Genomic DNA, 16,029 nt, shown 5'->3' with positions numbered 1-16,029 from the left:
GGGAAGGGGCTGGGCGCGAGGTGGCAGCCAATAGGGGAGGGAGGGAGAGGGTTCCTTGTGGAGCGATGGCCAATAGGGAGTATGGGGCGGGACTGGATGCAGATCGATAGCCAATAGAGCGCGGCGGGGGCAGGGCTGGAGGAGGAGTAGACAACCAATGGGGGAGGCGGGGGCGGGGCTGGCCGTAGGATGGCGGCGGCCATGGTGAGCTCGGCGGAGCGAGCGGTGCTGGTGAGTGCGGGCGGGGGCTCGGAGCCGCCGCGATGACCGAATCCACCGGCGGCGGGGCGGCACCGCGGGTGAAACTGCGGGGCTTATTCCCTTCCCGTCCTGCCCCGGCGGCGCCCCTTCGAAGCGCTTTAACGGGGCCGAGCTGCCCCTGGTCGCTGCGGGGCGGGCGCAGTGCAGTGCCGTGTGAGGACCGCTGCCGTGCGCGTGCCCGAGCTGTGCGCGTGCCCGAGCTGCGGGGTGGCTGCTGGGGGTCCCTGCCCGCGAGGACCGCGATGGCAGATCGCTGCAGGGGGCGGAGGTGTCCGCTCCCACAGCACGGAGCCCTGAGTCGTCGTGCGCTTCCGGAGGAGAGCCGTGAAGCGGAGCTGCCCGTTACCCGCTGCGTTATCGCTGCACTCGTTGATAAAGAATCCCCCTCCAGCTCTCTTCTAGGCCTCCTTCAGGCACAGGAATGCTGACGTGGGCTCCGTGCAGCGCTCTCCAGGCTCCCGGCTCTCAGCCTGCCTGTGTCGTGTAGCGGCTATGGGATGGGAGGGAACGGCCTCGGGTTGCCGTTCAGCTTGGATAAAAAAGCTGCTCAGGACGGGTGCTGAGGCACTGCGATGGGCTGCACGGGGAGCTGCGGGAGTCGCTGCAGTCACCGTGCGTGGAGCTGTTGTAGAACTGGGGATGTGGCAGTGACAGACATGGGGTGCAGTGTTGGTGGATGGTGGGACGGGATGAGCCTGGAGGTCTTTTCTGACCTTAATGATTCTGTGATTCTTAATGGTGTGATTATTGCTGCAGTGATTTGTGCAAATTCTGTTTTATTAAAGTCAGGGCGGGAATGTGAAGAATTGACTTGCCTGGGATGGAGCAGTAGAGAACAACGCCTCTGAACACATCCAGCAGAAAAAAGATCTTTCTTCTCCTAATAACGTGATGCAAAGATAACACACATTGCAGTCTACTTACAACTTCAACCATTTTCTTATATCAATTACGTTTATTTCCAGCATTTGGCAAATAGTTCTAATGCTTCTGCTGCTGTCTTTCCGCAATGTAGGAAGAAGAGTTTAAATGGCTGTTACAGGAAGAGGTCCATGCTGTTTTGAAACAGCTGCAGGATATTTTGAAGGTAAAGGCAATGTGTTTCGTGCACCTCTGTGCTGAGAGTTTGCCTGTTTGCTCTTTGCTGTGAGGAGAAATCTCAGTAGGGAGTGTACAGAAAGAGCCATCAGGTGTTTATTGTGCTGTCCCAAAGGTTTGCCTGCTGTCTAGTTTTGAACACTTGCAGTGAAGCTGTGCTCTCTGAGGATGCTCTGTTCTTGACATGGAGCATCCTCCATGCTCTGGAAGGACACGTGGAAGCAGCCAGGCATGTGTCCCAGGCTATTGTTTGGGGCATGAATGTTTTCAGAATAGAGAATCTAAATCTTCCATGAAATCTGCCATGTGAGGGCAGGAAGCAGTACACTAATCTTTAGCTAGCAAGCTTCTGCTCACGCAGTAACTTGCACACGTGCTCCTCCCTGTTTGAGCCCACTTTTCCCCCAGCATCTCCTGCTCAGGTGGGGGTCGTGGGTGGTGCAAGAGCAGGGGCAAATATGAGGGGATGATGGGAGGAGGATGCCCAAGGATTTTAGTTGTGATGTGGCATACGGCCCAGTAGCGGGTGAAGATGACCTCCAGTATCCGTATATATTGTACTGCTTTTGAAGAATGTCTTAGTTTTAAAGATGAGGTGTGGCTCCAGGACAGTCAGTGGTCAGTGTAACCAGTCAGGAGGGCTGATCCCTGGGGGTTGCTGTGGGAGAGCCCTGCAGGCATGACTATGAAGCCGCACAAAGTGGCACTCTGACAGTGGACGGCTCTGCTCTGTTGTGACTCCGGGGTGAGCCATGGCATGCTGGTGCCCAGACAAGAGTCAGGGGATGTCTCTGTTCTCTTGTGATTGCTGGGCAGGGTGCTGGAGGCTCACAGAAGTGACTGCACTGCTCCAGGCCTCTTGTTGGCATTGTTCTGCCTCTCCCTGTGCCCAGGCTGAGGCAGGCCAGGCCTGGGGGCTCCAGCACTCACTGCTCTCTCTCTGGGGCAGGAGGCCTCCCACAGGTTCGCCCTGCCAGCGGGGGGCTCAGAAGGAGCAGCCAAGCAGGAGAACTTCGTGCTGAGTGTGGCAGGGTAAGTGGTGTTACTGCTGGGGCCGTGATTCTCCCCTTGTGGGGCCATTTTCTGTCCTTTGGTGGTGAAGATATGCTGCCTCCCAAATGTCTTTGGGAACGGTTCCCATGGCACTGCTGAAGTAAAGGGGCCTCATTCAGTATGGGATTTTGCCTTTTGGAAAAATAAATCCTTATGGCAGGTTACTTTAGCAGTCTGTCTGTATTCATGTTTCAGGGGCTGGCTTGACTGGATTTTTGCAGCTTCCTACTGACTCTGTAATACAGTCATTGATCCCTGACCACGTGCTGGTGTACTGCATCAGTGCACTGCTGTCAGCAGTTCTTGCCAAGGGACATTTGATTCTGGGCTCTGTGAGCTGAACCTACAAGACCTGCTCTGACTCTGACCTTGGATAAATCTTAACCGTTGTTGTAATCTCCCTAAGATAACAATGCTAAATCTCCTTGACACAGAACAAACAGAGCTTTGTATGTGGTCCTTCAGGAGTGTAATTCTGAAATAGCTGTCCATTTTTTGATCTACAGCATAGTCCTCTGTCTGAATGTCTGCGCCTTGGCAGGGTTACAAGCCATGGGCAAAGCAGAGTACCTTGCTGCTTAGAGACAGCATGGCGAACACCGAAGGAAGATGAAGCATTCCTGTCTTGTTTTTGAAAATCACAGTCTTCAGATCTTATAGCATTAAAATGAGCCTAGCTTTTATTCCTCGTTTTTCCAAGGTAGATCTTAAAAAGTGCAAATCATTAATATGTAAGGTATGGAGAAACTGAGTTTTACAGCCTAGGCACCTCAGTCCTCCCCCACTGTTTGCTGGAGGTGTGAGCCATCTTGCAGGACCTTTGAACGGGCTTGGGGTAGCTTTTTTTGTTTGCAACAGCAACCAAAGTGTTGATAGGTGACACATGAAATAAACCTTGTTTGGAATAGAACGTGATGTTTTAGGTAGGGCAGGCAGGGTGTGGTGGTGCATAGTGTATGGCAGAACACCAAGAACTGGGGATTTGGATGTGTTCGTAGAGTTCACCTGCACCCAGTAGCTGACCCTTAGAGGGAGGGAACTGTGGCTGGCTGCATGGCCTGGGGAGGGACAGTGCTCTGCTGGCAGTGTGTGTGGGTGTCTGTTGTCTCCTGTGACCTGTGTTACCCAGATTTTCTTCTCATTCTTTTCATTTCAGCATGGACCAAGTAAAAGGTGTGTTGACACTGCAAGGAGATGCCTTGTGTCAAGCTGTGAGTATATCCATACTTTGTACCATAAAGAGATGTGGGAGAGGTCTTCGTTGCTATGTTTTAAAAGTGATCAATAAGTATTTTTTGTCTTCCTTAATAGGCCTTAAATCCTTAATGTTTCGAGGACTGTTGAAATTTTTCAAGATCCAGCATTTTGAGCCCTCCCCCTCAATGGCATACCACTGCAGTCTTGATGCCAGTTGAACTGGCAGTGGATAAGAGATGTCTTTGGTTGTAGTTTAGACCATATAGACCCTTAGACTTGGACTTTTTGCAAAAGTCTTACCTGTTTGGCTGCAAGAAAGAAGCATAATTGATGGAGGTATATGTTGATAGTCATACCAACTGGTACTAAAATTCCTATGGTGGTTGGTGCAGTCAGCTTTTATGGGGATTCTCTGCCTTTACTACTTGCATTGTTGTAATTTCAAACTCTCTTGAGAGAAGACTTTGGAGATGAGATGGTTTTTCCTGCCTGGTTTTTGATATGCTAAATTCCCTTCAGCTTATCTGTGGTTTTAACATCTTGGAAAAGGACTGATGTTCTGACCATGATGGAATAGCTTTTAGCAGCTTGCCAAGATGGTGTGAGAGGCAGAATGGATTGGCAGCCTCTATGTTCTGCATGTGGGGATTGCTTGCTCTGATGTGTTTGCTTCTTTCTTCAAGGACCTTAATTTGAAGATGCCCAGAAGTAATCAGCTCCTGCATTTTACATTCCGGGAAGACAAGCAATGGAAACTGCAGCAGGTACTGTTAACTTTGTAAGTTTACCCCTCTGCAGCATCTGCTGCCTCATTTCTTTCAGTAAGGACTATTCCATCCTAAGTTGTGGTAAAAGCTAAGGGAGGAAACGTTTAAATTGAATTACGGTGCTAGGAGAGCAAGAAGTGAATTCTGCTTGTTCCTGAAACACCACCAATCTGAAGGCTGTTTATATAGAGCTCATAATCCTTTAAAAGGAGTGTTTAGAGTGTATGTGCAGCATGTAACTGGATCTAAAGGCCAGGCAAGCAGGACAGAGAGCAACTTAAAAGGTTTTGAGCTGGTTCAGTCACTTGCTTTCAGTGTCTTACAGAAGCATTTTTTAATGCTAACTAAGAACAGCTGTCACTACACTGTGCCCTTGTAGCATAGCTGCGTTCCCTCAGTTAAGGATTTCAATATTGAATCTCTTACCCCCCGTTTTACTGAAGAGATACTTGATTTCAGAACCTTATCTAGAGCCTGATCTTGAAAGTGTGGTTTCCCACAGTTACTTGTCGTAGTTGAAGAAGGTTGAAGAAAAGTGTATGCTGTGTACCTTCCTGTGCCATGGCTTGGGTGTTTCTACGTGGTTGGTGTATTTTGTCCTGGAGTGCAGTTTGCAATGACTGTTTGGGCAACAGAGTGAAAGCTCTGCCTGGTAACTTTATAAAAATCTAGAAAATTGTGTGCTCGAGTTGTTGATGCTGAATTGAGCTGTGCTTTGTTTTGAGTTTCAGCCAGTCAGGATTGTAGATAAACTGTGTTTGTGCCTTAAAAGAAGGAAGCACTTTGGTGCTAACACTCTGCAGTCTGTCCTGTTGTGTGGCTGTCTTGGAGATGGGCTTCTGCCAGCTAACACCTTTATTCACTTGGGAAAATTATGCTGAACTGTTGTTAAAGTGTGGAATGTGGATGTGGACTACTTCTGTGTAGAAGCATTTACTGTCATTACGTGGAGATCTTTGTCCTGTCTGGGCTAAAATTGAGGATCTTGAAGTGCTGTATTTCCCTTAGCATGTGGTGCCAGTTGGAGTCTTGTTTTTCTGTGCAAAGTGGGGTAAAGTTATGGGTAAGAAATAGCAGCTTAGGTCTGGTTTTGGTGAACACAAGCGCATGCACAGAACTTGGGAACTTGACTAGAAAAGAGAGCAAAATCAAGGGGAAATAGAAATAAAGCAAGTCCCTATAATGGCATTATTGGTATTGCTGAGTTTGTTAGTGCACAGAAGCACTTGGGAGATGCAAAGGCTGGAAGTGGAGGCATTTTAGAGATGTCATAGTTCAAATGCCTACAGAATCTCTGTACAAACTGTCAGTGGATTTTATAATATTGCCTTTCTGTAACCTCCAATGCCTTGTGCTGCCTAAGAGCAAGAGTCTGATCTGTGAGCCCAGGATAAGAAGGAACCAGTGCCTGGATCTACACCAGAGAGGCCTCTACAAATTTGGGCTTGGATCTGGTGATACTCAGGAGTAGCACAGATGTATCAAACAACAAATATCCCAAACTTATTTCATCCATCTCCAGCAGCCACACTTTCATATGGCCTTTAATTTCATTTATTGTTCCTTCTGAGTTGCCCCTCAGTTCTTTTGTGCTCTCTGAAACTAAATATAAATCACTTTCTCCCAGAACTGTATTCCTCCTCCTCTGGTTTGTCTTTGCACCCATGAAAACACTGGGGTACACCTACTGATCTTGCTCTGATAGTTGTCTCTCAGCTGCAAGCAGTCTTACGTGAGAGAAATTTGGGCTGGCTGTCTCCTGTGTTTGGTCAAGTTCCACACAAGCAGCACAATGGCATTTTCTTGAGGCTGGAAATAACCTTCAGCCCCCTGCGACTACAGGGCTTTTGCATTTGTCATTTGTTTTAGCTCTAAGGAAGAAATCATTATTCGTGATGGTAGACTGAACTACCATATGCTATCAGCAGTGAGAATTCCTGCTTGAATGGTTGTGGTTGGAGTGTCTGATGTCACTGTCCCTTTGGGGCAGCAGCAGTATTTTTACTGACAATCCATGGTGTAGCTATTAGACTGTTTATTATGTCCAGTGAGCAGTATAGTAATGTATTTGGACAGCAATGGCAGATTTGTGTTGGCAAGTATCTGGTAGTAATAGAAGAATGGCCTTAACATTTGAGAAGTCATCATTTTCTTAGATGACTCACAACAAGATGGGGAAATGTGTTTTTTTTATAGAGAGTGCTTCTTTAATGCTGCTACATTTGTACCTTTGCAGATCCAGGATGCTAGAAACCATGTTAACCAAGCAATTTACCTCCTTATGAACAGAGATGTAAACTACCACTTCAAGACAGGCTCAGAGGTTCTTAAGGTGAGGAGAAAAGCACTCTAGCTGAGTTGGAGTGTGCATATTTCTCATGTTTCTTCCCTCTGTTTGTTTGCTTTTTCTTTTCTTTTTTTGGGGGAATACTTACTGCACATTACTGTCTTGTCTCTTAGTACTGGAAGTGTCAAGGAGTATCTATGTGACCTCATATTTGATATGAATCTATTACCAATCTAGCATCAGTAGCGAGGTTATAAGTCGCACTGAATGGTAATCTGAGCAGTCAGTGCCTGGTTGCACAGCAGTGATGTTGTGAGAGAACCTTTCTTGGGTGATATAGTTATCACAGAATCACAGGCGTTGGATGGGACTTCTGAAGATCTCCCAACCCCCATCTAAAACAGGTTCCCTACAACAGGTTGCACAGGAAAGTGTCCAGGTGGGTTTTGAATATTTGAATATCTCCAGAGAAGGAGACTTCTTGGCCTCTTTGGATAATTTGTTTCAGGGCTGTGTTATCCTCTAAAGAAGTAGATCAGTCATGCTCTTCACTGTCAATCAGTGCTCTTGAGGTGAGGAGAAGAAACGATGCAGTTGTAGCAAATAAAAGGTAACAGGATTTAGAGGTGGTTTGAAAATGACTTTTCCAGTTGCTGCTAATGATACCTGTGTGATACAGACTAGCTATTGTGTGGGATACAGCCCAGCCTGGGCATGATCTCTGGACCAGAGGTTGGGCTTCACTCAGTAGAACTCAGAATGGTATCAAACATTTCAGCTAAATTTTTTTAGTTGCTATATGTATGCACAAGGGCTGCTGATAGGGAAGATGCAGTTTTATTATCAATATCCTTTTTAATTTTGAGTGGAAGGAGAGTGGAGAAATTAGTCAAAATTTTAAATGCCTTCATTTTAGCAGCTATAACTCTGCAGCAGGCAAATGTTACTTCCACTTCCCTGAAAAAGGAAGTCTGCCTGAATAGAACCTTTGAACTGTGGTGTTTCAGGAAGAATTGGACCCACAATGAGTTGATTCTGTGCTCTAGCTCTTACAGGGTTATGAATGGGTCAGGAGGTATTCAGTACTTCTTGTACTCATTAAATGGCCAATAGAGAAACTGGCACATGGGTTGCTGTTTTTCTTGAATACCTGCTCTTCAGAAGAGATTATGATGAGCTGTGGATGCTTCTGTGACATCAGTAATTGATCTCATCTTCTCTACTCGTTCTTATAATGAATAGTTGTTATCTCTTCAGTCTCTGACATTAAACACTTATTTCTCACAGTTGTCTACACCTCCCACTTGACCAGGATGCTTAAAGCCCCATCCAGCCTGGCCTTGAGCACTTTCAAGGATGGGGCATGCACGGCTTTTCTGGGCAGCCTCTTCTGATGCCTTGCCACTTTCATAGCATTGAATTTATTCTGGATATCTAATCCAGATCTACCCACCTTTAGTTTAAAGCCATTACCCCTTGTGTTATTGCTGCACTTCTTGATAAAGAGTCCCTCTCCAGCTTTCTTCTAGGCCTCCTTTAGGCACAGGAAGGCTGCTATATGGGCTCCCTGGAGCATTCTCCAGGCCGAACAGCCCCAACTCTCTCAGCCTGCCTTCATTGGAGAGGTGCTCCAGTCCTCTGAGCTTCCTCCTATGGACTCAGTCCAACAGATCCATATCCTTCTTCTTTTGGGTGCCCCAGAGCACCAGCTCAATTTCAGTTTTTTTGTCTACCAATAATGCCAGGTCCTTCTCCACAGGATTGCTCTCAGTGCACTCATTGCCTAGTCTGCATTCATGTTTGGGGTTACCCTGACCTGGGTTCAGGACCTTGCATTTTGTCTTGTGTCACCTCAGTCAAGACGAGGAGGGGTAGAACAAGTTATCTTTCTTTGTTGTTCTTGTATACTTGTTAGTTTTCACAACTCTGGCCAAGTTCACCTCCACCTGTGCCTTGCCTTTCCTGATCTCCTCCCAGCACTTATGCAACTTTAAGCTTTTGTAGCTGGTGCTGTTTCACTGTATGAGTCTTGCTTTACGATTTCAACCATTGCCAAAACCTCATATTTGTTGCTGATTGATTGGTATTTATGAGGAAAGTCTAAATACTTTGTTGCCTTGAGTTTATAAGAGACCACAACACCTCCTTTTCCAGCAGCCTGTATCCAATCACATTCTTTTGTCTGCTAGTCCTTGTGGGAGCCACATCTTCCTAAGTCCCTGAATTCCTGAGTGGAAGAGGGTGGTTGTAACACTGGAAGAATCCTACAGCCTTTTGCAGCATGTTATCAAGAGCTGTCCCTGGCTTTCCACTCAGCACTGTACTGTCATTTTCCAGCTTATGGATGCTGTGATGTTACAGCTCTCAAGAGCACGGAATCGACTCACCACTCCAGCCACTCTGACTCTACCAGAAATTGCCTCCAGTGGTCTCACAGTAAGTATGTGGTAGTCTAAGTCTTTGGTAGTCTAAATACTTTGGTAGCATACAGTGGTCAGGATATTGTGCTGCATTTTGGTGGGAATGGATTTCTGAGGCCTCTCCTAGGCAGGGAGAGAAAGGGAGAGAGATGAAGTAAGTGCAGACCCTGAGCTCTTAATTCTTGTCTGTTCTGTATCTTTTGGGGTGTGAGGACTCTGGTTCTCAGGAAGAAGTTGTGTTCCCTGTCCAGGAAGTTTGTCCAGGGATGATTTCTTCTTATGAATACTATTCCATCCTCTTTTGGCACCAGCACTCATGCCCACACCATCTGATCAACTGCAGCAGGAGGAACAACCATTACATGCATGCTGCTCAATCTGTTTCTTTTGTCATATCTCACACTATGGGCTATTTGCTGTACAGCTTAGAAAAGGTAGTGATTTTGTAGTGTTAGAAATAATGGACTGTTCACTGATTAAAAAAACAACTTATTTTCTCACCAGAAAATGTTCAGCCCTGCTCTGCCTCCAGACATCCTTGTGAATTTCTATATAAACCTGAATAAGCTGTGCCTGACTGTCTACCAACTCCATGTGCTACAGCCCAGCACGACCAAGGTGATGCCTGCCATTTCTTCAGCCTTGTTTATTTATCTCTCCTTCCCTCCTACTGTGAGGAGATCACACTGTTACATAGTGCACTGTTATAAGCGTAAGATAATGTAGAAATCATGGTGACTGGTATTGTGTCTGCATTTAGGTCTACTACAGCCAAAACACTGTCTCTAAACCTAGCTCATGGTGTGGCTCTTTAGCCAAGAGGAAAATAACAGTGCTCTGGAGAAAGCCATAATTATTTTTGCCAGTGTTTTATCTTGCAGTATAGTTGGATAACTTTTACATAGTTCTGGAAGGGCATAGTTATAGTATTGCATTTTATACTGAAGTCACATCTTAGGTTTTCTGAATGGGGTTTTGGTGGTTATTTTTCTGCTTAACATAGTACATTTGGGTCAGCTTGATGTCCCATAAAAACAGAATTAAACTCTTCCAGTTAATGAAATATAGTCCCTCCATAAAGATATTTTTCCTAAAATCAGTTTTCTGCTCTTCTTCTGGATATTCTGTTCAGTGGGAACTTATTTCTGTGATTGTATAATCTGGAGCTAAATTGGACTCAGCCACTGTGTAGAATGTTCTTCTAAGGGAGCAAAATGGCATCAAGTGGCATGGACTCAATATGAACAAAGTATTCAGACGTATACAGCAGGTGTTTTTTTTTGTCAAGATACTGATTTGCACATCTTATAGGTCTTCAAAATATTTTACTGCCTCACAATCCTAATTACTTTTGCCTTCTCCTAGAACTTCAAGCCTGCTGGAGGATCCATTCTGCACAACCCTGGAGCCATGTTGTAAGTACGGTTGCTACAAGGCTGTGTAACAGTGATAGGAGGATGCAGAGGGCAGGGTCCAAATGGATCAGATGCTCTCGATTGCTTAAATGGAAAAACTAAACTGAGTAATTTGCTGTGGCTGTACCTGTAATTGCACAGCTACCTGTAATAGCGTTTCTTTAATGACTGTGAGAAAGGCTTTTCAGGATTCAGCTTACCCATAGATTGTCACGAGTTTGGCAAGAGATCGGAGTCATTAGCCAGTAGAACATCAGAGTGTTGGTATGGCCACCTGCATTTCCTGCAGTGTGCCTCTCTGGAAAGTGGTAATGTTTCTACCTGAACCCTATTAAACTGTGCTTAATTCTGAGTCCTGCTGGAGGTAGACGGAGAGTTTGTGTTCTGTAACTTTGCCAGGTGCTGTTTTAAATGTGGAAGACATTCTGATTCCTTCTGTGAGAATAGAGGACAGTTGAGTTTTGTGTTCTGTGCTGCTGTGTGTGAAGCTGTGCTCTTCTTTTACCTTATCCAGTGAGTTCGGCAACCAGCGGTATGAAGTCAGCCATGTCCATAAAATGGAGTGCGTTGTCCCATGGTTAAATGATGCCCTTGTCTTCTTCACAGTTTCACTGCAGCTCTGCCAGCAATTGAAGGACAAGGTAATGGCCTTAGAGAAGGAGCTTTGTTTTATAACTCTGAATTTCGAGGGAACCTCAGATATCCTAAAAATCTGATGAGATATTTTGTACAGCTGGTACACAGACTGAAAACAAGCAGTGAGTCAGCGCTCTGGAGCCTAGGAGCTGGCTGTTGCTGCTGAGCAGACAGCCATCTGGGGTAAATGTAGCATGGCAGATGTTTGCTGAGCTAGATGGAAAGGAACAGGGCAAAGTTTTTGTGTTAGTCGTGAGCTGGATGTTAAGAAATGCCAGTGTCAGGGGGAGGAGATGTGGAGACCTGTCCAGCAAGCTGGTTTCCAGTAGAACAAAGTTCACTTCACCTCCAGCTCTGCAGCTGACCTGGCTGCTACCTTGGCAAATAACAGTGTGCTCTAAGCCTCTTCAGTGACAATAGCAGCAAATCTGTCTTTCTGCAGCACAGATAATACTGTAAAGCTCAATCTTTTCACACTTATCGTAAGCTCATTCTTCTATGGTCGAGGGATTTCAGGAGCTTAACTGCTTTCTCTCTTGCTTTCCAGATCTCAGTTTTCTCCAGTTACTGGAACTACAAGCCATATTAATTCCTTATGGATTGTCCGAGCCCTTAAAGCACTTCCAATGTCTCCCTGTTTGTTTTCTGTGTGCCAGTTGAGTCCAGGTCAGCCTGTGAGGAGTGCTGTGATTCGCTTACCTCGTGGTCCTCTTCAGGGTAGGGTCAATGGATCTGGAGACACGTCTGGTAGCCTTGTCTGGGAATAATGCACGAGCAGGGCACCAAGCAATGGTTGGTGGGAGCTTCCACCTGTCTTCATTGTGTGGTTTATGCTTTGCAAACCTCTGATAATGAAACAGCAGTCCCTTACAAGGGATGGGGAGCTGTGGATCTACCACCTTCAGTAACTGTATTTGCACACAGTGCTAGCACTAAATGCTGGATTATGAGCTGGTTGGGAAGGGGTGAAATTAGACTCACTTAACACACCACAAAATGTGCAGGGCATGTTGGTCCAGCTGCAGTTATGACTAGCTCAGCTTTTCTCTCCAATCTTACTGATTCCCCTTTGGAGATATTCTTACTTACTACTATTTGAGCTTTTTTCCTTGGCATCAATGTGATCATCTGTGTTATTTATTTTTCCTAAACCCCAGTCCGGCCACTTGGTTTTTTTCCAGGTGTGATATCTCATTTTCATTGCCAGCCTTTGGAGCTGCCTTGGTACCTTGAGCACAGATGTGCAGTCTCACATCCTGTCATTAAACTCAAAGTGAGTACCATGTTGTTACTATGATTTGCTGCCTATTTATGAATGCTATATTATGTAACTCAGCCCTCTAAACGTTGATAACTGTGAAATAAAGATCCTCAGACATACCATGCTCCCGTGGGTTGTTTTTGCTGCGAATAAAGGTTGCCAAAGGTTCTGTGCCTTTTTTTCAAGTGAGTGCTTTAGTTGTGCATGCTGTGATACTGCCTGGAGAATGGAGCCTAAGAGCCTGTAGCTCTTAGCCAGTGTCATCTGACCTGAGTGTTATTTAAAGCCCTTCTCCAAACTTCCCTTGACAGTCATGTTTTGAAGTGGCTGTATGTACTGTGACTGGATTGAGTTGGCTGTTGGAGCTGACTGGCTATGTTGGAGAAGCATTGCCTGTCTCCTGCTTGGCAGCTACTCACCCTCTCCAGCCTGTGTTTCTGATGGGTGTCATCACTGGAGGACCTTACCCAGGAGCCTACATGTGTGCTGAGGTAAGCAGAGCAGGCTACAGGACATCAGGGCCATGGGAGGCTATCTTGACAGGATGCAGGATTTTGTTGCTTTCATGGTATCAAGAGCTCTCTGCTCTAAAAGGAGTGATCACAGAATGGCTAAGGTTGAAAGGGAATGTAGGCGATCTGATCCAACTCTCCTGCTCAAGCAAAGCCACTTGAAGTCAGTTGCTCAGATGGTTTTTGAACAACTCCGAGAATGGAGACTAGAGATAAGTCACTTTGATTTTTTTCTTCTCTTTGGATCTCTGCTCTGGGCGTTTGTTCTCTTTTGTCTGTAACCTCCCTTTCTGTTCCATAATGAGACCCTTGGGATCCTGGATTGAGTCTGTGCCCCTTGTCTGAGGACTTGGCACCAGGGCTGTGCTTTGCCTAACATGTTAATATTGCAGGTTGCAGGCATTAGCACTTCCTATAAATGAATATCAGGCTGTGACTGATTAATGTGTGTGTCAGTAGTGAAAGGTGGCGAGTAGAGAGGCCTGGGTGAGCTAATTCAATAGCAGATACAAGGCTAATTGACTGGAGTTAGTAATGTAACTAATTGTGGTCATGACCCTGGATATGTATTTACCAGTCCTTGCTCTGTTCCAGACTATTTTCTGCTTAGAGAGTGGCTATACAGGTGTGCTCAGCACTAACAGCTTCTCAAATTAGAGTATTTTTATAGTTAATCTCTCTGGAGCTGTCTGAACTTCTCTTTAACCCTCTGTGTGTGTGGGTGGAGGATTCTCTTTTATTTCACACTACTGTGTGCAGTGCTGTCGGTGTTGCTACATCTTCTCCAACGGTGCTTCCTGCTGTCAGGGATAAAACACTCCATCCAGTGTGTTTGTTTCCTCCCAGTGAAAACAGTCTCCTTCTGTTCTGAAGGGCAGGAGTGTGCAGAGTGAATAGCTGTCCTGCTTCCAGCCCTGATGCAGAGTGACTGTGTTGTGAGAGCTGCTAGGCAGCAGGGTAGCTCCTATACAGAGGACACTGCCTTGTTTAATGATTCAGAAGAGCAAGATAGGAGCAAGATAAGTGGAATTCAACAGGCACAGTGCCCTGGGCTTATGTCCCATGATTTGGAAGATAAAACAAGGATCTACCAATTAAGGTCTTTACAGCTCATTCCTTTTCCACTCTTGCCCTCTGAGGGCAGAGGAAAAAGTTAGAAAGTTTTTGCAGCTCAGTGAGGTTGGTATGGCACAGCGAACAGCAGCCCATCCCTGTCTTTGCAAGTGCAACTCAAATGTAGTGTGGGCTACAGTTTTAGCAAGTCCTTGTCAGCACAAGGTGTGTGCCACAGTGCTGGCAGCTTCTGAATGGTACGTGAGTCGTGAGTGTTGCTGTGCAGCTGAGGTGGAATGCAGTAATCAGACTGTCAGCCCTCTCTGTGAAGAGTTTTTGTGGCCTCCTGGATTATTTTTTTAGTTTCCTTCTGAGAAGCTGTGGCTCTCATAAGCAAAACCTTTCATGGTGGCACCTTTTTTTTCCATTTTGCCAGGGGATATTTAGTTAATCTACAGTTTTTCTGATAGAGATAGAAGTATGCTGCTTTATTCTGTGGCTGCTTGCTTTTGAGGGGTCTGTCAGCTGAGTTGTGCCTGGGTGCTGCTGATGCTGAAACTACAGAAGACACTGATCCTTGGGCCTCGGCTGTTGAGGCTCTAAGCACCATTGGAGAAAGAACTAGAGTTGCCTGAACTAAAATAAAAAATTCACATAATCACAGAACTGTAGGGGTTGGAAGAAACCTCTGAAGATCGTCTATCTAGTCCTCCCCCATCCTGCTAGAGCAGGTTCCCTAGAGTGGGCTGCACAGGAAAGAATCCAGGTGGGTTTTGTATATCTGCAGAGAAGGAGACCACAACCTCTCTGGGCAGTCTGTTCCACAGCTCTGTCACCCTCAAAGTAAATAAGTTCTTCCTCATTTTCGTATGGAACTTCCTGTGTTCCACTTCATGCCCACTGCCCCTTGTCCTGTCACCAGGCAACCCTGAAAAGATCCTGACTGGGCAGCTTGTAACAGCAGCACTGCAGCAGGCTGATGGTAGAGCAGAAACAGACTACGAGTAATTAAGGAAGTTTATTTGATGTCGGTCTCAGTCTAAGCATCTATTTCTGTCTTGCCTACTGAGTAGTGACACACAATAAGCAGACCCCCTTGGTGCCCTCAGCACCATCTCAGCTCTGAGCAGAGCCCAGTCGAGGCTGACCAGGTGCAATCATGGTTTTTCGGAGCTGTTTGTGAAACTCAAAGTATCTGTGCTGATGCCAGCCTGCTCAGGCATTGCTGTGAGCTGCTCAGAATGCTGCCTAACATCCCTGGTTTCCCATTAGAAAGCCCCGTGCCACTACATACAAGTACATCCTTGGCTGCATTTTAGCATGTCTTCTGTTCTCAGTTCAGAAGTGAACCTTTCTTGTTCTGCATGAGCACCGGCAGAAAGGGTCACTGCCCATCTTGGGATCACACTTTACAGGTATGCAGAATATCACCAAAAAGTAAAGGTAATTTCTATACCAATCCACCAGAGACTGTAGGGTGCTCAGTTAAGGGGATGATGCTAGGGGAAGCAGTGCTAATCTTTAGCATGAAGAACAAACCTTTTCTTTTCTGCCTGCAGCCCGTCTCCTGGATGCTGGAGGTTCCACATTCACCCCAGAGGTGCAGCAGTAAGGTGATGCGAGTCTAGCGTGGAGGGGCTTGAGAGCTCTGGTCACAACAACCCCAGGCAACCCTACAGGCTTGGGGAGGAGTGGCTGGAAAGCTGCTTGATGGAAAGGGACCTTGGTGTACTGATGGACGGGCGGCTGAATGTGAGCCAGCAATGCCCAGCTGGCCAAGAAGGCCAATGGCATCCTGCCTTGGATCAGGAATGGTGTGGTGAGCAGGACTGGGGAAATCATCCTGTCCCTGTACTCAGCACTGGTGAGGCCTCACCTTGAGCACTGTGTTCAGTTTTGGGCAACTCAATACAGAAAGGACGTGGAGGTGCTGGAGCAGGGCCAAAGAAGGGCAGCAAGGCTGTGAGGGGCTTGGAGAATATGGCCTATGAGGAGAGACTGAAGGAACTGGGGCTGTTTAGTCTGGGGAAGAGGAGGCTGAGGGGAGACCTGACTGCTCTCTTCCAATA

General features: G+C 46.3%; 1 protein-coding gene across 1 annotated transcript; it reads left to right on the top strand.

Annotated features, from left to right (window-relative positions):
* The first annotated feature begins 154 nt into the window (after positions 1 to 154).
* On the top strand, positions 155 to 12,517 carry ROGDI (rogdi atypical leucine zipper). The gene is made up of 11 exons (XM_031595439.2): positions 155 to 231; positions 1,277 to 1,348; positions 2,309 to 2,391; positions 3,569 to 3,623; positions 4,293 to 4,373; positions 6,613 to 6,708; positions 9,001 to 9,099; positions 9,588 to 9,701; positions 10,449 to 10,498; positions 11,013 to 11,139; positions 11,682 to 12,517. The coding sequence occupies exons 1-11, from the start codon at positions 190 to 192 to the stop codon at positions 11,721 to 11,723; spliced, it is 861 nt and encodes a 286-aa protein (XP_031451299.1). The 5' UTR covers positions 155 to 189; the 3' UTR covers positions 11,724 to 12,517.
* Positions 12,518 to 16,029: the final 3,512 nt, after the last annotated feature.

Source organism: Phasianus colchicus, chromosome 16 (genome assembly GCF_987193195.1).
Source record: "Phasianus colchicus chromosome 16, bPhaCol1.hap1.1, whole genome shotgun sequence".
NCBI classification, from domain to species: Eukaryota; Metazoa; Chordata; class Aves; order Galliformes; family Phasianidae; genus Phasianus; species Phasianus colchicus.
Note: the sequence above shows the minus strand (reverse complement) of the source record. Positions and strands in the feature narration are given on the sequence as shown.